General features: G+C 43.1%; 3 protein-coding genes across 3 annotated transcripts in view; 1 reads left to right on the top strand and 2 right to left on the bottom strand.

Annotated features, from left to right (window-relative positions):
- Positions 1–916, bottom strand: part of LOC144470749 (protein FAM135A) — a 50,684-nt gene extending 49,768 nt beyond the window's left edge. The window contains exon 1 of the mRNA XM_078182245.1: positions 806–916. The gene's annotated coding sequence lies outside the window, so the exon portion shown is untranslated. The remainder of the gene's footprint in view (positions 1–805) is intronic.
- Glcat-i (Glucuronyltransferase I) lies at positions 605–5,860 on the top strand. Its single transcript, XM_078182252.1, has 4 exons — positions 605–1,093; positions 1,271–1,794; positions 1,861–2,157; positions 5,377–5,860. Exons 1-4 carry the CDS (start codon positions 967–969, stop codon positions 5,473–5,475), a joined length of 1,047 nt encoding a protein of 348 aa, XP_078038378.1. The 5' UTR covers positions 605–966; the 3' UTR covers positions 5,476–5,860.
- Positions 5,861–6,796: 936 nt separating this feature from the next.
- The window catches only part of Fas2 (neural cell adhesion molecule fasciclin 2), a 42,598-nt gene continuing 22,202 nt past the window's right edge, over positions 6,797–27,192 (bottom strand). The window contains exons 7-9 of the mRNA XM_078182250.1: positions 13,416–13,547; positions 12,823–12,892; positions 6,797–9,110 (exon numbers count right to left, since the gene is read on the bottom strand). Coding sequence (XP_078038376.1) covers positions 8,969–9,110; positions 12,823–12,892; positions 13,416–13,547 — 344 coding nt within the window. The 3' untranslated portion in view covers positions 6,797–8,968. The remainder of the gene's footprint in view (positions 9,111–12,822; positions 12,893–13,415; positions 13,548–27,192) is intronic.

Genomic DNA, 27,192 nt, shown 5'->3' with positions numbered 1-27,192 from the left:
ATGAAGATAAACTGCAAAACAAGGATGTTTGGGGAGGGGCATGAGGATAAAAAGAAATGAAACAAAACTTAAATATCATATGGACGACGGGGGGTTGCCCACGAAATTGAAAAGATATAGTATTCGATGTATAAAGTTTGTCCACTGATTTTTGAAAATATATTTGAAGCCTGAGACAAAAAAAAACTGGGGATCCTCTCGAGATTAAAAAAATGAAGCAGCTTAATATTAGAGCTGGGTACCTTTTAAAAAGTACTGGACTTCGTAATTAATCCATAAAATTAAATTGATTTTGTAAATGTAATTGAATTCAGAAGATTAGGATTTATCTTAGAAATGATTTCTTTCAGCGCAATATTCGTGGCTTTAATTCAGGACTTTCATTTTAAAACTTTGCATCTACATCGCTTCAAGCATGTTTACCAAATTCTAAAAAAATTACTACCGCAATTATACGCGCATTTAGCTGTATATTACGGTGATTCGTAAGGTATTACTTGAATTTCCCGCCAGGAGGCAGGGTTGAAGACTGGACCTCCCTCGATCTAGGGATTTTTATACAGTAAGTCATATCTAACCTATAGAAGAGTTGACTCCAGTACATCTTGTATGAAATATCCTCTTTGCGGGCAATTGTTGAGAAAAAACTGTCAAGTGGCTTAAAATAATCGAGTTTCGAGTAGATTTTCAAACTTTATTGCTTCACGGTCATTCTATCGATCCAGGACTATTAACCATGGACAAAGTTATCGCGATAGTAGCTGCGATTCCGCGTTAATAATATAGAGTGATAATTCGAGATTACCTTTCCTTGAACATGCAATACTGCCGCATGGCGTGTAACATATCCTTTCGTACGTGTCCTTGTGTTTGATTGTTTCCATCGTCAACGAATTTGTGAAAGGCGCCGCGTTTACCACCAGGTAGCACGGTCGGCATCGTAGGATAGTGTCATGGCGCGACACAATGACAAAAAGTGTGTTCCTCACCGACGAATCCGGTACTAAATATAATATGTGGGGCGGTTTTCGTTGTAACAAAGGCTTCCTAATATTGTTCCTGTTTCATGTGATCGCCTTCCAATGTTTCATATGTGAGTGTACATCCAAACCAACATAAATATCCATTATATCATCCATAAAGATCTGAGCGGTACACGCATGTGAACGCAGTTGTGTATGAAATTTGTTATCCTGCCTATTACGCCTACTGCGCATGTCGGCCGGGAAATTTCAAAGATATCTGACATTTGTTTACTTTATGTCCGTAGATTATCAGGAACGATACAAATGGCAAGAATGGAGAAATACGTTGGAGTCAATAATGATCGAACAAAGGGACGTTTACGGTTCGATAAATAGTATTATTAAGTGGTTGGAGACTCACGGCGGTCTCGATGGCAATATTACGCGGAGACTCTCCGACAAGCCGACGATCTACGCAATCACGCCAACTTTCGCTAGACCCGTGCAGAAAGCGGAGCTGACCAGGTTACATCAAACTTTTTTACATGTGCCGAACTTCCATTGGATCGTCGTCGAAGACGCGAGAACGAAGACGAAATTGGTTACACGGTTTTTGGAGAACAGCGGGCTGATGTACACACATTTGGCCGCAGCGACACCGACCTCTTACAAATTAGGCAGGAACGACCCGAATTGGAAGAAACCGCGTGGCGTTGAACAGCGAAACGCCGCATTACACTGGCTTCGCGACAATCGGAAAGTAACAGAGAAAGGGATTGTATTTTTCGCTGACGATGATAATACATACTCGATCAAGCTGTTCCAAGAGGTAAGAACATTAACGCCGGGATGATCGTTCTAGTCACGGAAGCGTTTTACGTAACGCGTATTGCAGATGGAGAAAATTCAAAAAGTCGGCGTATGGCCGGTGGGCCTAGTTGGCGGCCTGATGGTGGAAAAGCCGATATGTGATAACGTGACGAACAAAATAGTTGGCTTTAATGCAGCTTGGAAACCGAACCGTCCGTTCCCGTTGGACATGGCCGGGTTCGCAATTAACCTAGAACTCCTGTTAGAAAACAAGGAGGCGATGTTTTCTTACGATGTGGAGGGAGGATACCAGGAGAGTGAAATCTTGAGACAAATCGTCAAGAGAGACGAATTAGAACCTCTGGCGGACTGCTGCACAAAGGTAAGAATTTCCAAAATTATTGTTCAGAAATTTTGCTAATTGTTAGCGCTTATAGCGCCATCTACCGCAACACGCCTATGTTGCTTGTTAGTTAGCTTTGAAGTTCAAACGTGAGATGGCTGGCAGTGCTGGTTCCTTCGAATTATAGCGCCATTTCTTTGAAATGTAGAAAATTGATATTACGCTTAGCCTTCGATTTAGTTTACAGTAAATTCGTTTCTGCATAGTATGCAAAAGCAGAATGGGTTTAAAAAAACAGCGAATTTATGTTTAACATGTATAAAATGTTTCTTATATTCAAAATCGTTCGAGCACAATGTTTTACAAAAAATGTGCTTGTCAACAAAGTGAGACTTTAATGTTCTTTTAAGTGATAGGAATTGAAACATTCTCCTATATGCAATGGCACTTTACAATGTTTGCACATGTACGACGTCTCCTTTCGAACTTTGTTCGAATAACATACTTTACACCTGCGTCGTATCCGTTTCGAATTTCCCGGTATTTTGACCAGTTGATGTTGCCTCAGATCGCCTGAAAATCTTTGCAACGAGTCGAAACGGGGAGTGCGTATCGTGGACGACGTTCCCGACGTAGAGGGGATGATATCGAGGTTAGAGTCTAATCTCAACACCGTTTTGTCCTCGATCCAAGCCGTCGCAATGCTTTCTAGAAATCCTTTGAACTTAAGCTTACTGTTACGGTTGATACTTTGGTAAACCTTGAAAGCATTGAACAAGCCACAGTTGAATAAGTACAACGCAACCCTTTTAGTCCATTTCCGGCTTTTTCTGAATATTGGATAACACGCTATATACCGATCCGCTCGATCCACGCCTTTCATGTGCTGATCGTAATCTATTATGCACTTTGGTTTTTGTATATGCAAGCCAGTTTTACGATTTATGATTCCAGTATTTATTACGTCCGAGTTATGTATAGTCGAAATCATACGAATAGCTTTTTTTTTATCGTTTTTCCACAATTGAATGAGTACCTCTCCTTGCCGTTTGAATCGGGTTTCGAACACACTCAATTTACTCTTTTTTAGACTCGTCGGTAAACCTTTATTCGCTCTTATGGTTCCACACACTTTAATTTTCTTTAAAAGTAATTGCTTTGCGATCTCAACACTGTTATAATAATTGTCCATGTATATGTGGTACCACATGTTAGAAATATTAGACACTAGTCCCCATATCGTACTCTCTAAACTATTTCTGGTACCAGAATAGATATCAAAATTGCATACATAGCCTGTGCTAGATTCGCATAACATCCTAATAAGTATACCATATTTGGTTATTTTAAATGGATTGTACACTTGGAAATTCTGTCTTCCTCTCCAAGGTATAATGTCCTCCTCTAATAACAATTTCTGCATAGGTTTATAGACTTCGTTAAATTTCTCCTTAAAGTGATCTATAATCGACTGTACTTTAAATAAACGATCTGCATTCCTAGGCATGTTATCATTATCGGAAAAATGCAAACAGGACAGTATTTGGCGAAATCTATTACGACTCATGACTTTAGAAAATATTGGGGTCTCAATGATCGGGTTCGTGGACCAGTAATCGATTAGTTTACCTTTCCTTATTAAACCCATTATGATAATTAAACCAAACCATTTCTTTAATTCCGGTACTGTCAGGTCAGTCCACCTCCCAGTACTCTTTGTTGCTATGTATTTGTGTGAGTTTTTTGCATAGTATTTATTAGTTTCTATAACAATTGTTTCGAACAGTTCATCTGTGAAATATAATTTAGTGACTTGTTCTACACTATCCAAACAAGTGGGTAGAACTTTAATGCCAGGTAACCCCTCGAAAGGTTCATTGTTTCTAGGTGAATCGTCGTCACACCAATCTAGTGGGTCATCATCCTTTTCATCGGAGTCACTAGATTGCGTATGCATTAGATGAGATCGTTTTTTATTGTTCAACGGTGAATCTTCCAAATCACTATCACTAAAGGAATTGAAGTCACTATCACTTAAAACATCACAGTTTTCATAATTACTTGGAACATCTGACAAGTAATCCTCATAATTCTCCCATAAAAAAGTTTCTTCTTCGTTAGCCATTTTCATTAAGATTTGTGCAGTCTGTAACATTTGTATATGATTCCAAGTTAAATTTCTATCATATCCAAATTGTACATTGAAACAAACGTGAAATATTAATTTCTACAACGATTAGTGAAACTGGATTTTCGGTTATGTCACATTTTAAATAAAACAGAAAAGATAGTTTACTAAAGTTAATAATGACGGTAATAAGAAAGCGGTAAAAATAAATATGTGTTTTCTGTTGCTTACCTATATGTTATAAAACAGAAGTGTGCAGGGTAATTTTCGTCTGCTGTGACAATTGAAAATAAAAGTTGAAATCGAAAATTCTTACAAAAACAAATGACATTACATAATCCATAAATTCAATTATAAAATTTCAATAATACAGCAAAATAAGATACTTGAAACCTTGAAATGAATCGAATTCTGTTAGCAATTAAGTAGTTGCGATACATATGACGCCATATCGCGTCATAGAACGTTAACGCCTATTATTATGGTTAGCTGACTTAACGCCATATAATGCCGTGGAATATTTATTAATATATTAAACACAGCATTTCGATGATTTTTATTTAGTGAATAGCTTCGAAATATATTAAAAAACAATTTATTACGGTAAGAAGTAATTTTTAATAACAAAAGATTGGTATGTATACAAAAATATTAAAATCAGACGAAAAAATTAATTTTGAAACGAACAAAAGCAATGCTAGATCTTTCTGAAATTGATTGTAATGTCTTTTATTCGACGTTATTTATGTGAAATTTTTGTTTAATATGTAAACATTTATTAAAAGTAGTATATGGCGCCACGTCATGGTGTAACTGAAGTACTAATTGGTTAAAAACTTGGACATTTCGCCGCAGATGGCGCCACATGCACCATTTATCGGAATGTTGCATGAATTCAAATATTTGCATTTGAGAAATGATTTATGGCAAATATTAATATTAATTAATTTTCGAAATACTTACGGTATTAAAAAATTCTGGTCTGCTTTAATTATTTGGTGTTTTATGCTGTTTGAATGTTCTCACGACAAAATCTTATCAACTGGGAAGTAATTCGGGTTAAAGATTCTATCGTTCTCTATTTCCTATATCAAATCGCTTCTTTTAATTATCTCAAAAATTCATTTCAGGTGTACGTGTGGCATACACGCACAGAACCGCCACAACTGAATGTAGAGCAACTATTAATAAAGAAAGGCAAACGTTCGAACATGGGCATAGAAGTGTGATTACGCTAGCATTGCCGAGGTTATATAGGTTGCCTATGTCCTTTTGCGATCGTCGCAAGGGCCTACACAGTGATAAAGTGGCGTTCGCAAATCGAACAAAAAACGAATCAACAGCGAATTTTCTATGTGCTACTTATTATCCGATACCTTCGCGAGAGAATGCTGTGCCATAAACGCATAGTTGCTTATAGACACGCATATTCGATTTAAAGCAGGTTCTTGAATTTTTATACGCTGTGTTAGTATAAGATTATTTTTTTTATACGTTTGTTAGATATGTAACTTGTCTTTTGGTTTGACGTGAATAAAAAAAAAAGGTACCGAAAAAATCCAAACGATTCCGACGAAATGGAAACGACACGTACAATATATGCTTGTGAAGACCGAGAAATGAGACGTGTAGTCATTGACCTTGAAAATGTTCTTCATCCTTTATTTAAGTCGAGAGTACGTTTCTTTGACGCGTACAGAAAAAGCATACATAAAAAATATGCCTTACACCTACGAACTTTAATGATACCTCGTAATAATAGTTTTTATTTTTGTTTGCTTTCGTATTTTTTTTTCTCTTTTTCTCGTTTGTTAAACTGGAAGAGATGCGCAGAGTTAATACTTTTTCATGGGAAGCTACTTGGGTTACGGGTTTTTTTTTTGGCAACGAATATAAAATAGCTAGACAAAACGTGGCCCTCTCCGGCTCGTTGGGAGCCACGAAATACTGGGTTGTGTTGACGATTACCAGACGAAAAACTCGCCGTTACGTTTTGTTCTTCTTTCATTCATTTCTTTCTCTTTTTTTTTGTTTGCTTTTCTCGTCGATATAATATATATTTTCTCGTGTATAATATGTACTCGTTTGACTTACAAGCTAATAAGTACTATATATTTGGCAAAACTCTGTGTTTACGGGTACGTAAAAAAGCTACCTGTGCAGACAGTGCGTTCGCAAGCGAGGAGGCGATGCTCTACAACTTCAAAGGTTTGTTTTCATTTTCGTTTACATTGTATGTATGTATGTATGTATGTATGTATGTTTGTATGTTGTATGTATGTATGTTTGTATGTTGTATGTATGTATGTATGTAAGCTGCCTGCGTGGATACGCGAGGGCGCCCGTGTGTATCGTTGTGTATGTCGTGTCTTTAACTTGTAGGTACACATTGATCCTCTTAAATAAATATACACGCGATCGATTGCTCTTCCGGTCACTCGTCAGCCGCTTCTTTTTCTCTTCCTCATCTTCTTCCGCAACTTTACTGCATTTCCAATTGCGAACGCACCTTCCGAAATCGCATACAACGTCCTAAACTTACCGGACCCCTTTTTCCTTAAACTTATCTCCGATACTCCTTAATGGTTACGAAAAACGTTTACAAGCATTTACAAAAACTTATCACATTTTAAACTGCGTTTTTCTCGAAAAGCCATCTTACATATTAGGACAGAACTGGTATTTTCTTTTTTTTTTCCGATAGTATCGAGTATCGTTAATACGTATATTTATATTATGTATATGGCAGCTTTCGATTGTTCACTTTGTTGTTTCGCGCGTGTCGCTCGACCGGAGGCGCGGACGGATCCGCCCGGGATCCGATCGAGACCGTGATTGATGCCTTTGTGTAACGAACGTTGACTTTGTTGCCGCTGCTTCTGATTACGCTATACATACAATATTCAGAGAGACTTTGAAAAAGTTACGCGGTCTACTACGGCGTGTGTCGTTAACGCTGCTGATCGCCGATCAACAACAACCGCCCCAATTACAACACACCCCTAATTCCCGTATCATACAGTCTTTAGGTACATTCCGCCTCACGGTGTTGTCCCAACGATAACACGTTAACGACACGAGCCGCCAACCGGAATTCCATAGCAAAAGCTGCCCAAATTCTCGGTTCACTTACCTACTTAGCTTACACAGTGAACTAACGCAGGACACATAAAACGCTATCGTTAAACAGAAAAAATAGAAGATAAACGAAACTAGGGTTAAATATTTAAACGAACAAACAAACGAGAACGTACACGAAATGATTGTGTGGGCTGTCCTTGCGCGCGAAACATTTACATCGTGAAATGTACACGGTAAACTATCATGATTAGAAAAATGATCACACGGGCAGAACAGGGGACAACACACGCTTTGCTCGAGGAATGCAACGAATCACGCTTAACCGCGAAAGGAACGATACACGGGTCGGGTATGGTGACACAGAAACGGTGTGTTTGTGTGTGTATGTGTGTGTGCTTGTCAGTCGATTGTTCTTTTTTGGCAGGCAAGAAAGAAACAGCCTCGTCGGTCATCGTCGAAAGCAAGCGTCCTGAGCCAGTTTGATCGTCAATGTTGACCGGTACGCGGCTCCCGCTTAAATGAATCAGTCTTTGAAAGCAAGGTCGCGCGGAACCGATAACCCGCCGATTTGTTGATCGGCTCGTAATCGAACAATAGGAAAATGAAAAATGCGTCGTTTGGACCGTACAATGTGGCCGCCGATCCGAGCGAACGATCGGCCGAGGAATGGGCGAGGATTAGTCGATGGGATATAACATTCGAAAGAATATATACAGAGATCGAGGGTTCGCCAAAATGGCGGACCCCGTTTAGAGAGAGAGTGCGTGGTTCGCTCCTCTCGTGTTCGCGTTCGTTTCCCGCGAATGGGAGAACGAGACGGAAACCGGGGGGGAACCTTGTCCTTTCGTTCCTTGTTTTGTTTTTCTTTTCACCGTCGTGCTGTGCGCACAACAACACAGTACTACCCAGCGTACTAGACTGCGATTAACTAGAAGGGTGCCTCTCGAAGCAGTGATCACTAATTACCGACCAGCTTCTACCAATTTCGCGATAAATTTTGTACATTCTTCCTCCTCGTGTAAGCGATCTATCTAGGCTCCACTTTGCAATACTCGCTAAAAGTTACAAATTACATCGATAGTTTTCTCTTTGCGCTAGGGGGGGCACGACGACCACGGATTTGCCGCGTATCGTCGTTTCGAATTACCTGTGTTTCCTTTTTGCTTCGGGTGTTTTCACTACGTTGACGAGATAGAGGGAGAGAGGGAGAGAGGGGGCTAGAGAACAGGACAGAGACAGGTTTAAGGCTTTCCATACCGTCGTGAAACAGCCGCGCAACTGCCGGGTTGTCGAGAAATCTGACGAATCCTGCCGAAGAATTTGACTTGGTTGAGGTTTGCCGGACGTGTCGCGGTTTTTGAAGCAGTCGAAACCCGATCCCTTGCGCTGTTCCACCGTGCTCGAACGACGGGACGAAGTCACGCTGGGTTCGTATTTTCCCGCCGGTTTGCGCCCGATCGGGGAGGGAACACCCCGCGACGTGATTCGGCGCGAACCGTTTGAAAATTGGCGGCCTCAGCGCACTTCGTCACGCTCCGGGAACGTTTCCGAGCGGTTTCGCATCGATTCGAGAACACTTTTTGACCGGAAACAGCGCGTTTCCACGGTTACGATTTACAATCTAGTACGCCGGAAGAATATCTAGACGGCCGAGTCCTTGCCGACGAACCCGGTCTTCGAGACGGACCTTTTCCCGTCGAAGGTGATCGATGTCTCACGGCGCAGGCCGGTGTCGATGATCGGCGTGATCTTCTTCTCCTCCTTCAACGGCTCCTTCTCGTCTCTAGAACGTTTCAATCGTGACAATGATTAACTGGGAAAACGTCGGCGCGCGCCGCCGCAGCGTCATTACGGTTACTGTCTATTACTGGGCAGAAAAAGAGCATGTCGACGGATGCGGCGCGTAGTGCAACATCGAATAATATGCATGAGGCATGCCATCACTCGTTAGTATCGTGTGGTTGCGTTCCGCGCTGGGGGTGACTCGTTAAGTGCTCGCGGGTGTCGACGATTAAAAATCCTTTCGAATTGTCATTCGGTAAGCGATCAAGGGAAGATAGATTTTTTTTACTATTTTACAGTATCATTCTATTTTTATGTTTTGTCAACTTTACAATAAAGAACCAGAGCTCTTCCAAGGAAGATGGTAGAGATTTTTATAAGCTGCTCCTCTCTTTAGCATTTCTCAAAGTATTTTATAACGTCTTTATTGATTGTATTTCATTTGTGATTCTATATTTAATAAGTAAATAATATTCAATTGTACTATTTAATTTGTAGATTGCAGATTTTTAATAATATACGTATACTACTTCGAATTAATTAGAATTACTAAACAAAGAAAAATTTCCCTTGCAATTTTATGATCCACCTTTGTGTCTATAAAAATTGTGCAACATCCAACACATTTAGGATGCAAAAAGTGGTCTGAAATATACAATTTAGGTTTATTGGAAGTACAACATTTTTCATGAAATGTTTCGAATTTGAGGTTACGAGCATTTATCGAGTCCCAGCAGCTCTCATTCTCAATATCTTTCTCGTCGCGGAGTTCTCAAGACAACGCGCGTTTAATTCATCCGCAAAAGTACATTCCGAGGACAGACAAGGTCAGTGTCGAGGTATATATAAGATTCGATATTTACACGGGATGTATTGTTTTACATCAGGTCCGGTTCTGGAGCGCGCGCGAAACCGAATTACCTAAGTCCGTAATCGACGTTTCGAATGGGACAGGGTGAAATTAGAGCGTGTTGGTGAGAGTGTGCTACGTAGTTAACGAGCAATTAATATCACTTCAGAGTGTTGATATCTCATGCAGCATAGCCAAAAGCACGGGCGGATAATGGGGCGACAGTTTTATGCAGAGCTCGGCGGAGCGGCAGGGGGTGGGGGGTGGGGGGTGGCGGGGAGGAGAAGACATAGTGAACGGGCAAGCGGTAAATGAAACATAATCGGATGCGACATTCGTTCCACGAGTCGTCGTCACTCGTGTGAAAAGTGGTTGGCGGTGGTGTGGCCGTGTGTTCACTCGAATGACATAAGGGATCGGGTAATGGGAAACGTGGATAAACAAGAACTCATGCTCTAATCCCGCTTTATTGGCCGCTCTCTTCCTCCCATAGCCGACATTTTGGCACGCTGAGTGCCGACGCATGCATGTGGCACATCGAGATTTCTAATTCGGAGAATTGTAAGCGGACGGATATTGGCAGTCGGTGCATACGCTATTTCTTGACAAGTGAACTATTTCTCTTTTATTTCGCTATATTTTAATATCAATGGAACTAATTTGTGGCGTATTTTAGATCTACTGTGGACACTATGTATCATCATCGCATAAGTCGTACCATTTTTTCCTCGAAATTTATATTGCGAATTAATCAGGTCTCTGTATGCATTCTCAATTAATAATAACATTTTTCAACAATTAATTTTCAGTAATATCGTTCGAAATAAAATATTACATTAACGAAGAAGTCTGTTTTTTTTTTTTAAATTCAGAGATTCGTCTCAATTTATATTTTTACAAAACGTAACTAAAGACTTTTGTATAAGTAGAATGTGATAAAAGACAGCAGGACTTATAGGATGAATTAATAACTTTACCAGCACTAAACTTCCAAAATTATTGTGCTTGCGCTACTCTATTGGCATTCAGTGGAACGTATTAGATTCTATTGTAGGACGTCGATTATACGTTTACTAGCGACAATTACACGTCGAATGTACTACTACGTAAGGCTAGCTTCAGATTTTCCTCGAATGGGACAACGGCGATCAAAATTTACGACCTCGATCTGCCAGTGCTGCCTCGCGTCCAGGCACTTCCGATATTCCAGAATATTTACCGGTATCGAGGGATCATAGAAAAGGAAGCAAATCGAGAAAGGGAGAACGGTCGAGGAATAGAGATAGAGAAAGAGAGAGAGAGAGAGAGAGAGAGAGAGAGAGAGAAATAAAACGGGGGGTGGTGGTGGTGGTGGTGTTGGGGAGAAAAGTCGAGAGCATTAAATAAAAAAACTCATGCGAAGTAGAAAGCCGTGTCAGAGAGCCCCTTCGAGAGGGGCCATGCTTCTTACTGATTTCACTTATGTATCTCTCTTACATGGCAGTGTGTTTGACCAATCTAATGGTATTTTTTCCACTACCCGAGTCTTGGATGGCCGTGACCCCGGCGACATTGGCCATTTTTTGGTCGCAATACGGCAATGGAAACCGCCAACCGTAAAGACTACCGGTAAAGAAAAAAAAAAGAGAAAGATGCGAGAGGGTCAAAAGTGTCTCCTAACGGACGGGCTTGATACTAAAACCGGGTTAACCAGGCCGTTATTTTCAACACGTTTTGCAACGCCACCCGATGTTCGTTTTTTTTTTCACCTCTCGCCGGCCCTAATTTTTTTTTGTTCGCTGTTTATCCGCCGAACAAACGTTTCTTTCGAACACGAACGGCCGGAAATATTACCGGAGACGCCCGGTTCCGATTTATCGGGTGTCCATTAACCTCGGGAGTTACAAAGGCCTCCTTTATGAATGGGGCGTCGCGGCTATTAAAACCCTACGCGCGCGGGAGGGGGCACAAATTGATGGAAATGTAACTCCATTACCGTCGGCTTATTTTACACGGGCGTAAAAGTGCCGCGCGGGACGCGGGCACGAAATTTCATTTGCCAGGGACTCGCTGAAATGTATGCGAAAATATTTTATGACAGAATCACGGCGACGTTTGCGTCGAACTATCGGCTCTCATTTACCGGATTCGAATGCCGTTGTGAAATTCTACCGTTTCGCGACAGGGAAAATGTAAAGAACTTCTAGGGCACCGGAGCCGATTACTGTGCTTTTGGTTCGTTTACGGTCATAATTAACTTTATATTAAGTTTTATTATTCTTTATTTGTTTATAGATCGATTTGTTTTCTTTGTCTTCCAACGAATCCTTTTATTTCTCTATTCTCGAATAACAAATTCGATGCATCTCGTTCGATAACTATAAAATTAATTATGCTCGAAGACAAACTAGAAACAGCAATTAATATTTCTAAAGATTTCTAAACATTAACCGTTTTTTGAAAGCTTTCGATAAATCATTCTCGTCGAACGTAATTGAACTTGCTTGCACGCATCGGTTAATTGCGCAAGTCGCGCTCATCGAAGACAGAAACACGGTGTTCATTAAACCGGAACCGGGTCTCGGATAGCGATCGCAGGTAAATCAACGGTGCCGTTCACGTTCCGAGCTAATTGCAGTAACCGCGGATTCTTTCAATGGCCGATGAATGAACGAACGGAGACGAAAACGAAGTTCCATGATGGGAGCTAGGTTCGATGACACGGCGAATGTAGCGTCAGACTTGCCAAAAGCACAATGTAAAATAGATGTAATGTATATATAAGGAAAAAGTCGAGTAAAACTGTCTAGATACCGAGAGGGTGTAAACGTGTGAGAATATCAACGTGTTTGCCGAAACGTGTACCGATCGGAACGAGTCTCACCTGCCGAGCTTCGCGTCTTCTTCGTCCACGGGTTTCCGGCGGGAGCGCTCGCACACGTAGTATATGATTCCTGTAACACACAGACACGCGATGAAAAAAACCAACGCATTGCGATTCGCGCGGAGAAAACGTTCGCGAAAGAAAAGGCGACGCGCTGGCGTGTTAATCGACGATCATAATTAACTCGCGTGACCGTTTCCCGTAAGTCACCGCCAGAAATTTCGCGCGCAAAGTCGCATACGCGGCCGCGCGCGCGCGCGCCCGGTCCGATAAATCCGCCGTTGCAATTTCGCGAATTTATGCTGTGTAATTCCAGATAAGTTCGCGCTAGAGTTCCAAGTGAATACGCGATGCGGTTTTAGATAAACTCTCGCGTTGAAACGCGCCCCCGCTAAATTCGTTTTGCAATTTCAAACGGGGTATTACACGGGTATTTCGCGTGGATTTATCTGGAAATTTCGAGCGAGCGCGATACACTCTCAACTCGCATAAATTATTGCGCGGGGCGCGTTTTACCGGATAAAACACGTTGCGCGACGGCCGATACGCATTGTGTGCACACGCGGGAAGATTTATCGGGCGATTCTCCTTACCTGTCTTATGGGCGCAACAGCAGATAATGTCGATCACGATGATGATAATGAACAGTACCGCGATCACGATACCGATTATGGCTGCGCTCGATATCAACGGCCCTTGATGGTGGACCACGGTCGTGTCTATACCTTGAAGAACGAAAACGTTGCGTCAGTAGATCGCCTTGGCTCGGCTCGCGCGTGTTGCAATCCGTTAGTGCAAAAGCAGTACTGAACGATGTTTGGTGATGCTGGAGTCGATCATCGGCGTTTTAGGGGAAACGTACTGGTAAGTTTTCTGTCATGGCAATCCATTCGTAATTTCGATGTGAATTATTTAGCTCGAGTAGGAAGTGTGCGAAACTTTTGCATTACGCTACAGTCTTCGTTCACTTTGAATAACATTATCGAGAAAATAGTTTCCTCGGCAAAGTAAAAATTTCAGTATTCGCACACCGCCGTCGAACTTCTAGGCTGACTAACACCTTATGTCCTGAAGGCGCTCTAGAGCACCGGCTTTCATTTAAAATGCTGCAAACTAAACACGCTCATTCTTTGTCGACACGTGAAAATCGGTCGGAATATCAAACGTATTAAACGTGCGCATTCATGGCCCAAAATGACTGCGAGAAAAAAGGCGCCGAACGTAATAAAACATCTACGGCGTACAGAAATATATGGCGGTGTAACATAAAAATGAAACGATCCAGGAACATAAGGGTGGTCGTGGCTGGCTCTCCGAGAGGTTTTCGACATCACCAAACACGTTACGCGGACGATTAATTTTAGTCTCCTGAAAAGAAACAAGATCGGCGGGGGGTTCTGGGGATGTGCCAAAAATCCGATTTCATCAAAGCGTAGACACACGTAAAAAGGAACCAAAACGAGAACGTAACGATCAAATGAGATTGAACGATAAAAAAAAAGAAAAAAAGAAAAAAAAGAGAGAAGTAAAAAAAGGTGAATGAACAATGAAAAGGAAGAGAAGGACAACCAACAGAGACCAAAAAACACAAGCCAAACCGAGTGGGTTACCAACGTTTTGTAAGAAAGGGAAAACTAGATGTAATTGGAAAACAAATGGGTTATTACGTCTATCGTCGAAGAAGAAGAAGCATTAATGATGAAGCATGGTTACATGGTGACGTATACGAAAAGAAAGGGGGGTGGGGGTAAGGCAACGTACAGAGATAGAGAAACAAAAGAAGAAAACGAATGAACACAAGTAGTCATTGGTGGGTTGGTGCACAGTAATCAAGCGCGGCGAACACAGTGAAAACGGAAGCGCGACAGAAGAGAGCTTGTTTCGGACTTTTCTGTCGGTACGCGAAGTAAAGAGGGGGGTTTTTTTGGTGGTTTGTGCTGAGAAGCTCAAGGAAGGGGGAAGAAAGCTCATTCGCTACCTTTCTCTCCCGATGTTAGTCTTCTACGCATCACTAATCTAAATGTGCTACCTCCACATAGAAAGCCTTTCCACTGATTGCCTTTTACTCGCTCGCTCTCCCTTTCTCTCTTTCTCTCTCGCTCTCGCTCTTCCTCTCGCTCGACTCGCACGCTCGCACGTTCTCGCTCGCTCGCTCTTATTGCTTGAAGTCAACAGGGACTACTACGATATGTAATACTTAGCAGAATTGTATGATACACATTACACCGGCCGTTCTCCTCTGCTGTGTGCTGAGCATATTTACCGTTTTTCGTTTGGAGCATCTCGCAATCCTGTTTTGCTTTTACACGGTACACGCGTTCTCTTCGCGTTTTGTCTGTCGAGACAGGTGAGAGAGCGGAAAATGAACGAGACGGCCGAGAAAGAAACCATCTCAAATTGAACCCTCTGTCCCGCCGACGATATCGTCGGACCTTCGAACCCTTAACGAATAACCTCTTTAACGATCGTCGCTCGGATCACTGTGTGATCTACGGTTGTCGACCGATGTTCCCTTTCTTTCACGGAACTCTTTTCGCTTTTGTTCTCTTCTGCGATTGTCATTGCATTCAATTATCGCTCGAAGATAACCCTTTGCTGTCACTTGGATCGCAATCGCTCGGATTCAGTTCAGACTTCAAACAACTGTTATTAGAAATAAAGTGAAACGATTAAGACCAAATAATTTTCACATATAATATAAACATTCCAGATCATTGTTTCCTTTGTTAGAACTTTGTATCTTACTTGTTAGTATATTAAAATAATTATTAATTTCATTCTCCTCACGGCAACATCGCTTTTTCGAAAAATATGTGGATCATTTTTATCCGATTCGACTGCGAAGGGTTAAATATTAAACGAGTCGTGGCTGATGCAGGATGTTTTAATTAGTTTTGAAATTTGAAGCAATGTGAAATCTCGATTCTCCGAATTATTCAAGATCAGAGAGTGAATCGGTATTGATTTGTACGATAAAACGTGTTGCATATGAATAATTTTCTACTCCCGTGCGAAATGGTTTTGGACAATCGAGGTTGTACCCATTTTTAGAAGTCTAAACATAGGTTTCAAATATTTAATTTCCTGTTTCATCTGGCTGGGATATTGAAAAACAAGCGCCGAGTGATAAATCCGTTCTTTTTCCAATACTATTTCTCGATTGTTTTGAAAAACGGTTTTATTAATTTTCGGTAGATATTTTTACTGTTTTATCGCATCTCAACCAATAGTTTTTCCCCTCGTAACTTCATACTTCACGGAAGTATTAAAAATAAAACATAAAAAGCGGTTGTATTTTTAAGAAATTGTAAAGAGATCAATAGTTAAGAATTTCCTAAAAATGTCTTCAAAACCTACAACTCCAAAAGCTTATTTGGTTTAAAATAATGCAACAAGTTCCATCGAAATCATCGTATTTTTAACGACGTTTTATTCGTTGAAAAATCTATGAACAGTATCTCGTTAAATACCGCGTTAACATTGTAATATAACCCGCGCGAAGCAGAACTGGTGATGATAGCAAACAGAGAGTCGCGTAGAATTTTTGGGAAAACCGTGCTCGAAAAATACCGGGATACCTCCCGGCGCGGCACGCGTTTCGAAAAATCTTGCCCGGTATATATTTCAATAATATTTTCCTACAGCGGATATCGCGCCGTTCTCGAATTTCGTGTTTATCCACGCGGAATTATTCATTGTCCGGTTTCCAGTTTTTTGTTCCCCGCAGCGTCGAAATCACCACCCCTATATATTTCTACCTTTTACTTTATCCGCGCGAGATCTCTCCATTTCAAGCTTTCACATTTTTCAGGCGTCGCCACCATTTTCGCTGTTCGCGTTCCCCGCGCGACGAACGAAACCCCCGTTACTCGCTGTCCGCGACGCGCCTTTCCACCAGTTCGGCTTTTCCTACGCGGTCCCGCGAAATTCGTTGGAACGCGTTGCTTTGTTTCGAGCATCTGCCGGGCGTTTTTGGTCCGAGTACACGAGAGTTTCGCGTTGACTCGATCGTAGACACAATTCTCTCTGTGCCCGCGAGCACGGCCAAATTATTACGTTCGCCGGCATTGCGAAACGATCTGGAGCTTAGAAAACGTGGAAATCGTTCGAAAGTTGTATAGCGAGTTGCGTTAAGGGCTCGAGCTTGTGAAATATAGAGTGAGAAAATCCTAGGGGCAGTGGTTGTTCGATCTCCCTCGATCGTGATTCGCGGATACAATTTGATGGTGGCTTCTCCGTCAGCGGTTTCAATTGGTCTGGTATTCCTTAAACACTCACATATACATATATATTTCCGTACTGATATTTACAATAAGTGTTGCCCACGTTGGTGGGGGTGGGGGGGAAAAAAAAAAACATCTGCACGTTCACTCTCGTTAAATACGAATCGTTAGGCACTAAGGCTAGCGCATAGTCCTTGCACGCGTGTAAACGTTGTCTCAACCTATTTTATCATAACAAGATCTATCTAACTCTATATTATACGTTTGTACATACACGTGTATATTGTTGTATACAGATATAAGTGTTGCTCGAGTATATTACTCCACCGGAAATTACGCGGGAACGTCTTCGACCGGCGGACCCGGCACCGCGAAAGCGTGCTTTTGTTGAAACTGCATTTTGAAACTGCACGCAATGTTCCACCTCGCATTCTTTCTCTCGTTGTACAATTTCATCCACGGAATAGCTGCGGTACTTCGGCATTGTTTCTACCACTTCGAGATGAAAGCGTAAAAGTTTTACCGGCGGGGAACACGGAAACGGCGCTTTAATCGCGATCAAAAATTCTGTTAAACTTCGTGTTATTGATGCGACACAGCGTTGACGAATCATTAAGATGTAAACACGATTTTGTTAACTTTTTTTAAAAATATGGAGACCTAAAGAAAGATTGAGAGAAGCCAATATTGAAATAACATTGTTCGTAAATTGGTCACAATTGAATAATTGGCGGAAAATTAAATTTCTGTAATTTATAGAAGGTTAAAATAATTTGAGTATCGAAGAGGATAAGTAATAGATAAAATAATGTTTCTACCAATTCAAATACGTGAAAATAATTTATGTATCGGAGAGGATAAATAATAGATAAAATAAACTTTCTACCAATTAAAATACGTGGAAATAATTTTTCTACCAATTAAAACACGTGAAAATCTTTCTAGCAATTAAAATACGTGAAAATAATCTCGCTACCAATTATATACGTGAAGATAATCTGTCTACCAATCAAACACGTGAGAATAATCTGTCTACCAATCAAACACGTGAAAATGAACTTGCACCACTGCAACACTTATAGCTAACAATTCTATCAGAGCCAAGTCTCCGCTACTCGAAACAGTGACAAATAAAACTGTACAGCCAGCATGACTCGAAGTGTGAGAACTTTTTACCGGTTGATTATTTCATCTCTAATTGCGAGGGGCAATTTTTCAGTCGTTCGTCGCGCCGTTCATCCGCGTATAACTCTTTCCCCTAATTGGAGCGGGGCGAACGAGAAGGGTTCCCCCCGGCGACAATTATGCGCGCGGAATAACCATAACCGTGCAACTATAAGTTTCCCGAACAACCCGTGGAACATTGCGCGGATCGTATACGGGGCAACTCCGGCCGAGGGTTACGTTCGTTTTCGCATTCCGTTCTCGTTTAGCAGCGTCTGTCGGATACACGCAGGGCGACGACGACGACGACGTCGACGACGACGACGGCGGCGGCGTCGCACATTCGATGGGAAAAAGGGAAATAATAAGAAGCTTAATAAACGTCGGCGACGAACGGTCCCGAGGAAAAGGAGAGACCACTCCCTCCCCCGATGGCTGCAATTGGCAGGATCGTGTCTCGGTTATTATCGTCGTTATTGTACGCCGTTACGTGGTCAGGCGACGGCCGCCCCTTCAACGGAGGAGAAATGTCCGCCGTGCCGCGGGGCGCGGAGAGAGGATTGAAAAATAACAGCGTTCGGAAAAACCGGGCTCCGAGGGAGAGAATGAGAGGGAAAACCCGGTGGGAACCGCGTAACCGGTGGTGGGGCGAAGAATGGAAATGTCAGCGAGCGGTAACGAATATCAAGGAACGATTCTACGGCGGCAGGAATCGCGCATAATTGCGGAACGCGGCCGGTGAAAAGTGTCGCTTTTTAGCTTTTAGCGCGGAATAACTAGCCGGGGAAAAATGTAGTCGGGCCGTTAATGTTCGAAGCCGTTTCGTTCCAGTTTTTTAATCCCGTCATTTTTACCGTTTTTCGCCGCGCGCGCCCGTCCTTTTTCTCCACGCGGCCGCTTCGAATGGACCGCGGGAAATTATTTAGCCCGGCGAGCTCCCCGCGGAAAAAACCGCCGCGAAAATGGTCCTTGACGCGCGGAGGTGACGCGCGCACCACGGGCACAACCCCTTGCCGTACTTTGACGAGTCCGACTCGTGATGAAAATTGCTAGTAATAAATAATTAAGTATAGATGTTATTCTGTTCTCTAAAATTGTAATCCCTTGTTATTAATATTTAAGTATAAAAGTAAATTCAGGCACGGATTAAACATTAATGTTCTGTCTCTTTTAACCCTTTGCAGTCGGAGCCATTTTAACTGGATATCCAAAATATTTCTTCAGACTAACAGCGTTTCCATTTTATATAACCTGCAGCATTTTATACATTACAAAATTGAATTTTATGACTTATGTAACAGATAATAGCTCTTAAAAATTTTTTAATTATTAGTAAATTTGATAAAGATTATTTTAAAATTTGGCATGATAATTTCTAGAGGCGCCTGAGAGTCGCCATTCGACCGCAAAGGGTTAATAAATTGTGCCAATTGAAACATTCCTAATCGCGGTGACTGTAAAGGAAATGGTACGTCAAGGGGTTAATTGGAACGCGGCGGATGAGAGCGAAATAATATCGCGTAACGATCGATTCGCGTTGGCCCGCGGCGGCTGAATATTATCCGGTTACGAAACAGAGAACGTTGATTTCGGATACCGCCGAGGATGTAAATCGTTTTCACTGGAGAACGTGTCTCGCGAAGCTGAATTATTTTCTTGGCGCCGCACTTTTTGCTGCCGCTCTGCGCAACGGCGTTGCGCAGAAATGCGATGCGTATCCTTGCGAATGATGGCGCTGCTGCACCGGGATTGGACGAGTAATTTTAAACAGTGCCGGGGATTTGTTGGATCCAGGAACGAAATTTTTCCAATTAGCTCGACACCAGCGGAATGAAAATGTCCTTCCGCTGTTTCACAGTTTCGACGCGTCGATGCGATGAAATTGTCGAGTGGTTTGAGATGTTTGTTGCGAACAGGCTGTGATTCATAGCTTGTTCGTTCGACGGCTTGTTTAGGTCAGTGCGACGGTATTTTTAGGACATGTTTTGAATCAGTTGATGGCGTTTGGAAATTGATTCGTAAAGCTGCAGTTTGTTCAAGGTATGAAGACAATAGTATACTTTCCTTTATTGAAGTTGGTATAATCAATTCTTTTCTTCAATAAATTTCGTCTTGGAAGAGTGTTAAGAAAACAGTCGACTCGGTTATTTTGTCAGTAAAAAGCAGGAATTCTGCCAGCGTAAGATCTCAAAGCTACCAAAAAAACGTCAAAAATTTATAACAGCACATCATTAAATAATAATTTACTTCGGACAACCAAACATCTCTCATCTTTTAGTAAAAGTACAAAATTACTTTCTAACTGGCGAATAAAAATGGCAAAAAGTTTAATAAATTCCGCCACATCATTCTGGTAAAGCACCGTACATTAACCACTTCCAGGGTTAAGTTGATTCGTTGTTAAAACGATATTAATTCTTCTTCAAAATGGAAGAGAATTTGTTGCTTTAGAAGCTTTAAAATACCGACTCCATTCGAAGATCGAAAAGAATCCATTTCCGCGAGCAAAATATCCCGGCTCGATTGAAAATAATAGGCGGAATTCCGGCCGGAATTCGAAATAGAACGGCGTCGTTTATTCAGGTAGATTTCCAAGCGCATGTCACGAATTCAGGAAGACGACGATTGCGTTATCTGGCCTCCGCGATGCACCACAGCTAGAGAATCCAACGGCGAATGCCACGTGCCCTCCCCCTCGAAAATAGATCCAGGGTCCTCGACATTGCACTTGTGTGCACTTCATATCGCGGATGCTGTGCCTCTTTCACTCCTCGTCGTTAGCCCCGTTGCCTTTGCGCTGGAACAGCGTCTTCTATTTATAACGGGGCCTCTGTTTCGAAACGGAGATGGTTCCTCGAACGAGTTCACAGTCACGTGCTTCATTCCGCGGCGTTGGATGATACCATCCCGCGCGCGCGCAGAGTCGTTTCGAAGTTTTCCTGCCTGCACGAAGGTACTGAAACTCGCGCGGCGTTTGCGTTGACGTTTTCAAACAGCGAGATGTTTTAAAAAAAATCAAAGAAAGTTTTTGAGAGAACGGCTTCCTTCGAAGCTAATTTTGTAAGATCTAGTTGAGTAATATCAGCTGCAAAATTGCAAATGTTCGCTTTCTATGAGATAGAGAGATTAACGATTTATCTATAGGCAGTTTTATATGCAGTCTTTATATTTAACGTATCACAAAATTTTATATTTTTTATTTTATAATTATTGAAATAATAGGGCTGCTTCTATTGGCAGATATAAAGGCAAAACATCAAGTTTAAATATTATTTAAAGGCGAGAACAATTTCATCAATATTTCATAAATTTTCTAGCTTTATTAGAATGTAAGAAATAATTCTAAAATTATTATTTGAAACAAAATTATAGAACATTATTTGATTTACAGCTCAGTCATCGAGAAGCTTATTAACCCATTGCACTCGAAGACATTTTAACCTTAAATTAAAAATAGCTTTTCTGACCTTTATTCCCACTTTGACTTGTTGCATTCTATACATATAAAATCAAGTCTCCTGACTTATACAACAATTACACTTTCAACAATTTTTTTTAAAGATATAAATAAGTTTGACGATATAAAAATTGCTTTATTACACGATGTAAAAACTTGTTGTGGTTTCTCGAAGTCATGACGCGAGTGCAAAGGATTACTAAGTTCAGTAAATGAATTGAAGACGCGTGACATGTTATAAACAAGATAAAAATCTCGATAAAGAATGTCGAACATTTTGCAACCAAACTGCTACGAATCTATAAAATTGAATCGATAGTAAGAGACAAGGCGATCGCGCATGGAGTAGACAAATTCAGGAAACAATTAATCGACAGCTGCGAAATGTGCCGCACCATTTCACATCAACTACGCGCTTACGCGAGTCTATTACAATACGTGCGTCCGCGTTAATCAGATTATCTGGACCATCGACTGTCCGTCGCCGCGTTTCCATCAGGCCAGCCGCAGCTACTCCGTGGAAATAACACGCGCACGTCATCTGCAAAATAGCGGGAACAGAATCCTGATCAAGATACAGCCGCGCTTTCTTCCATGAATAACAGATTTCAGGAGTCCTCTGCGACTGCACCGGAGACAGGCGTGACTATATTGCAGTACGCCGAGCATCATCAGCGAGCATGAGAGCACAAGAGAGAGAGGGAAGAGAGAAAGAGAGAGAGAGAGAGAGAGAGAGAGAGAGAGAGAGATGGGAGATAAGGAGAGCTCCGCATTGGGTTGTCGCGGCGTTCGTATCCTTCAAATCCGTAAGTAATTCCAAAGGCAACTTCTCAGAGGCGGCAGGCTTTCATCCAGGAGTTCATGTTCGGAGACTATGTAGGCTCGGGAGAACAGAGCAGGAGGCAGAGCGCGGAGATCGCGCGCCTCTTGAGCAGCCCATTTGCATCTTCCTCGGAATTATCTCGTCGACGCCGGTTCCCGATCTCCCCGACCGAAGCAGTTTCGCGGCAGCCTCCGTTTTAAGTTGCAAAATTGCATCCTCCGTGAAAGAGCGCGCGGGTCAAAGAGTCCGCTGCGCGGGGGTGGGAAAACGGCGGCGGCGGCAGCGGCGGCGCGCGCGCGCGGCTCGCGGAGTCTTGCTATTATAAGTTCCAGGCGATGGTGCCGGGCCGACGAGAGTTTTAATTGCGTTAGAGGCGAACCATTATCCTGGAGTTCCAGCGATTAATCTCGAAATCTGCTCTCTTCTGTCTCGCTCCTCTTCTCTCTCTCTTTCTCTCTCTCTCACTTTCTGTCTCACCGCCCTCTGCCGAATGGGACTCGATGCGCCCCCCGGGTGCCTGAGAGGCCAATGTAAACGCGCGCTGCCAGAATAAACAGGACACCTCTTCACAGACCTCCGTTGTAAATCGAGTCCTCGGACGGAATCCGATCGTTCCCTCGTTTAGAATCTTTGATTTACGGCACAGTGGATTGTATTCGCCGTGCTCGAGAGCCGCCGCCATATTGGCACCGGTGATGACACACAGCCCACGAGAGTGGCCCACTCGAGGCCGACCCGAGTGTCGCGTTTGATGAAAACGGGATGGTCGACTTTTTAATGTGACCGATTGGTTTGCCGTACTCTCTCGCGATGTCGAGTGCTTTGTCCCCGCGCTTTTTCTAAATTGCCGTTTCCTTGTTGAACGCGAGCCTCGTGGAATGATTTTCTTCTTTTTTTTTTTTGTTAGATTGTCGATCCGGGTTCTTCCGGCTTCGAAATAGTCTTGTTGTTGGCATTGTTCGGATGTCAGATTGATCTCTGTCCACTGTTTTATCGCGGTTGAAATGAATTTTTATTCACAAATGCTGTTTAGTGCTTCTGGCAGGGAATAATTTACCGAACCAGGTCAAGAATTTGACTGTTCTTCTTAAAATATTTTATGTGCCAATTGTAACCAAAATAGTTATAAATAAAATCTAGTGATATATAACCTGCTTATATATTTCACGTAAAAGTCGATGGAATTTTCAGCAGCTTCAAACGTAGTAGAAACATAATAATTATTCTGTTTTGACACAGGAACGATAATAAAATGTTCGGAGAACATTTAGAAAAATTGCCACGACCCAATTTCGAGATGGCAGCATTTTCGTGCAAATTTAACAAACCACGAAGATCGAACTCGTTCGTCCTCGACGAAGGAAAACCAAATTCTTCTCACGAACCGGCAAGACCGGAATTCTGAAATCCGTCCTATCGCTTCATGCGTCACTTCCACCGTGGAGCCCGGGTCTCTTATCATGAGACCCGCTTCGAGTACGCGACAGGGTATCCAGTGAAATCGAGCATCCCTCCGGCATCAATGAAACGATCCACCGCCGTAAAGTGTCGTTGGGACACGGTCGGTTAGCTCGCGAGAACACGGAAATGGCGAGTCGCCGGGCGGTGTCCCTCGATCCTCGTTCGCATAACGTCTCATCCGCGGAACACGCTTGAAAAAAGGGTGGCAAAGGCACGGTAGGAGGGGGGGGGGGGGAGGGGCCGAGCAATTGCGAGCGTCGATTCTCATCCGAAAGCGATTTAACTTCGGCGAAATTACATTAGGACACGGTTGAATCGAATTTCGTTCGAACGGAGAGTCCCGCGGCCGTTGCAGACGTGCTACAAATTAAGAGGACTCTGTCGCAGGGGAGGGGGGTGGAGAACCGGCGACGGAAGGGGGCGAGAGAGAGGTTGGTTCTCTCTTGACTCTCGTTCGAGCTCTCCCGTAGATCGATCCGAAAAAGAAAGGGGCCGAGAGGAGAAGACTCGAAGAGGAACACGATTCCTCCGGTTCCGACGCCATTGTTTCGCGTCCGGCGTGAAACGCTTCATGCGCCGACGAGCACACGATTTTCGTCGCGATCCTCGCTCAAAAGCAGCCTCGAAGGAAACACTTCTCCCCTTTCCGTCATTCCCTCGCTGTGTACTGGGTGATCCATGTACCTGGGCCGACCTGTAGTTCCGGTGCAGGCGAATTCAGACAGCTTTTAGTAACCTATATTAGCCTGTAGTACGATTTATTTCAATACTCGGTCGGTACACTTGCAAACTGTACAGTCTCTAACATTCTCGGTAAACAAGTGCTACAGTGCAATACCAAAAAAAGTAATATAACGCAAGATATTTCAAATTTTGCATAATTTCCATCAATGGAATCTCCACAGAGCGATGAGATGATTTTTATTATTTATCAATATTTTGTACTTATCGAAAATATAAAATATTAAGCTTTTTGGTATTGTACCTTAATACTTAGAATACTGAGAATTTTGTAGAGAATTGATCTACTTGTAATTTACAAATGCACCGATAATGTACTTATAAATGGAACACGTACTATAGGATAATAGAACCTGTTTTACACTGTAAAATCTTTTTCTAAGTTCACCCGGGACACAGTTGCACTTTGGCCCAGTTACCAGGACCGCCCTGTACACGTGTACACCTCCGCGTCTCTTTTTCCACGACTTTCTCCGGTTCGCTCAAGTCCCGGCGCGCCGGAAGTCCACAGGGCGAAGTCACGCGATTGCGGATTCTCGAAAACCGCCGAGAATGATGGAGGATGATTGAACGGCGCAAAGCCGCTCCGCCAAGGCGACCGCTTCTTCCTCGACCGGGAAGGAACCTTTCGCAAGGCTGTTGTTCACTTTTGCTTAACAAGTTTCCCCATCGATCGGAAGCGATACTCTCTCGGCGCGGCCGAACGGAGATGTAGATCGCGCTGCTTTTTCTTGGCACGGATTCGCGAAATATCGTATCGGAGAACGACAGCTTGGCCGGTCCCGGGTTATTGATTTCGTTAAAAGAAAATATTAATTTAACGCGAGTCAGTGGACTACTTATTGAACCGCTAATGCGCAGGCTGCCCCCTTTTAAAATGAGGAACCTGTGACCCAGAAACTGATCCCGACATTTTAATATTTCATCCGACGTGGTAACACGCGACTGATCCACGCCCAATTTTATTTTTAAATACGTTACAGGGAATGTTATGGGAAAGAGAACGTTAACGTTGGCGGAAATAATTGCAATTAAAATTTCAACGAAAAAACCTGATTAACCGTGCTGGAGAACCGTGTAAAAACGGAATTCTGTGTACGTTTGAAATTCATTTCGTGGTATAACGATTCGCGCGCGCGAAACGGTGCCGAACAAAATAATTAGCGGTGAAAAGTCGAGTCAAGACGAATCTCGTTGCACCGTTCAATTTCTATTTCCAATCGACAATACCGCGGCAGAATTTTCTCGGACAATCGACGACTTCGCCCCGCGAGGATCGGCGAACCGGAAGCACGAAATCGCGAAAATACGTTCGCGGCGGAGGCTTTAAAGATCCGGGCTGTTGTGGATTCGGGGAACGCGCGGAATCCTCGGGAAGTTGGCGCAATTCCGTGGGTTCCCGGGAACAGAAGGTTCATTGAAAACTGCTCAAAGGATCGAGCACGGGCTACAAACTACGTTTGTACTCTCGGCGGGGGAGAGGGGCCCGGGAGCGGGGAAGTCCCTTGACGTCGAACGAGGCTTCAACTTTCGGAAGTTCCACGTGAAGTTAGGGTTTCAGATCCGACTTTGTTCTTAGGGCGTAATCGAGTGTCGGAGCTTGGAGCACCGAAATTCGGGAATCTGTACCGGGGTCTGAACTTATTGGGACACCGGGGGTAGGGGGGGAGGGTTTCCGATGTTAAATATCAGTCCCTCGATTAACAGCGCGCGGGTCTTCGCACGATAGAGTCCTCCGATAGAAACGTTTGTTAAGGAGAGTTAGTACAACGTGTGCAGAGATTTTTCTTGGTTGACGTTTACGAGAGGCGCGGTGTTCCCTCGTCGTGTGCTGCCGCGGCCCTGGTCCGCGAAGCGCCGCGGTGTATCGAGTGGACGATCTCGCCTCGAGGTTTTGCGCTTCTCGAGGAGTTTTCAAGAGGGTGCCGCGCAAACGTCGGACCACGCGCGGCGACACGCAACGACGGAATACCGCGGCGGCGTGTCTGAACTTGTTCCAACAAAGATTTATTTCTCAATAATTACAAACGCAACGTCGAAGTGCTTGGACGTGATATTTCGCATACCTTAAATAATCCCTCCTCGTCCGCGAAGAGCTCCGTCGCGCTCTTAAATACTTCCCCTATTTGCTAGATCGCTCGTCGATCCCGAAAACGAGAGAGTTTCTCTCTCTCTCTCTCTCTCTCTCTCTCTCTTTCATCCTCGGAGACCACGGAACCGCTTCGTTTCGTGGTTGAGATTCTTTGACCGAGGTGCGCCTCCGGTTCCGACACGATTTTCCGAACTTACGAGCGAAGTTACGAGCTCCCTGGTTTATTGACTCGTATAATACACACGCCGGTACATCTCTCCCGGTGGTCGTGAACGAATCGCTGTGGATCGCACACTTGCGCCACGAGAGCTTGCATCGTCGTCGGGCGACGCAGATCGCCGGGCACGCGAAATGCAGCCGTCAGGTTCGTTTACATGAATCTAAACGCGAGATCGGGCGAGAGCGTTCG

Source organism: Augochlora pura, chromosome 6, assembly GCF_028453695.1.
Source record: "Augochlora pura isolate Apur16 chromosome 6, APUR_v2.2.1, whole genome shotgun sequence".
Classification (NCBI taxonomy): domain Eukaryota; kingdom Metazoa; phylum Arthropoda; class Insecta; order Hymenoptera; family Halictidae; genus Augochlora; species Augochlora pura.
The sequence above is the reverse complement of the archived record's forward strand: the minus strand, read 5'-3'. Positions and strand labels throughout refer to the sequence as shown.

Coding starts and splice junctions, on each gene's coding strand:
- Glcat-i (XM_078182252.1), top strand. CDS start 967: ATGACAAAAAGTGTGTTCCTCACCGACGAATCCGGTACTAAATATAAT. Junction 1,795..1,860: donor CGATCAAGCTGTTCCAAGAG/GTAAGAACATTA, acceptor CGCGTATTGCAG/ATGGAGAAAATTCAAAAAGT. Junction 2,158..5,376: donor TGGCGGACTGCTGCACAAAG/GTAAGAATTTCC, acceptor AATTCATTTCAG/GTGTACGTGTGGCATACACG.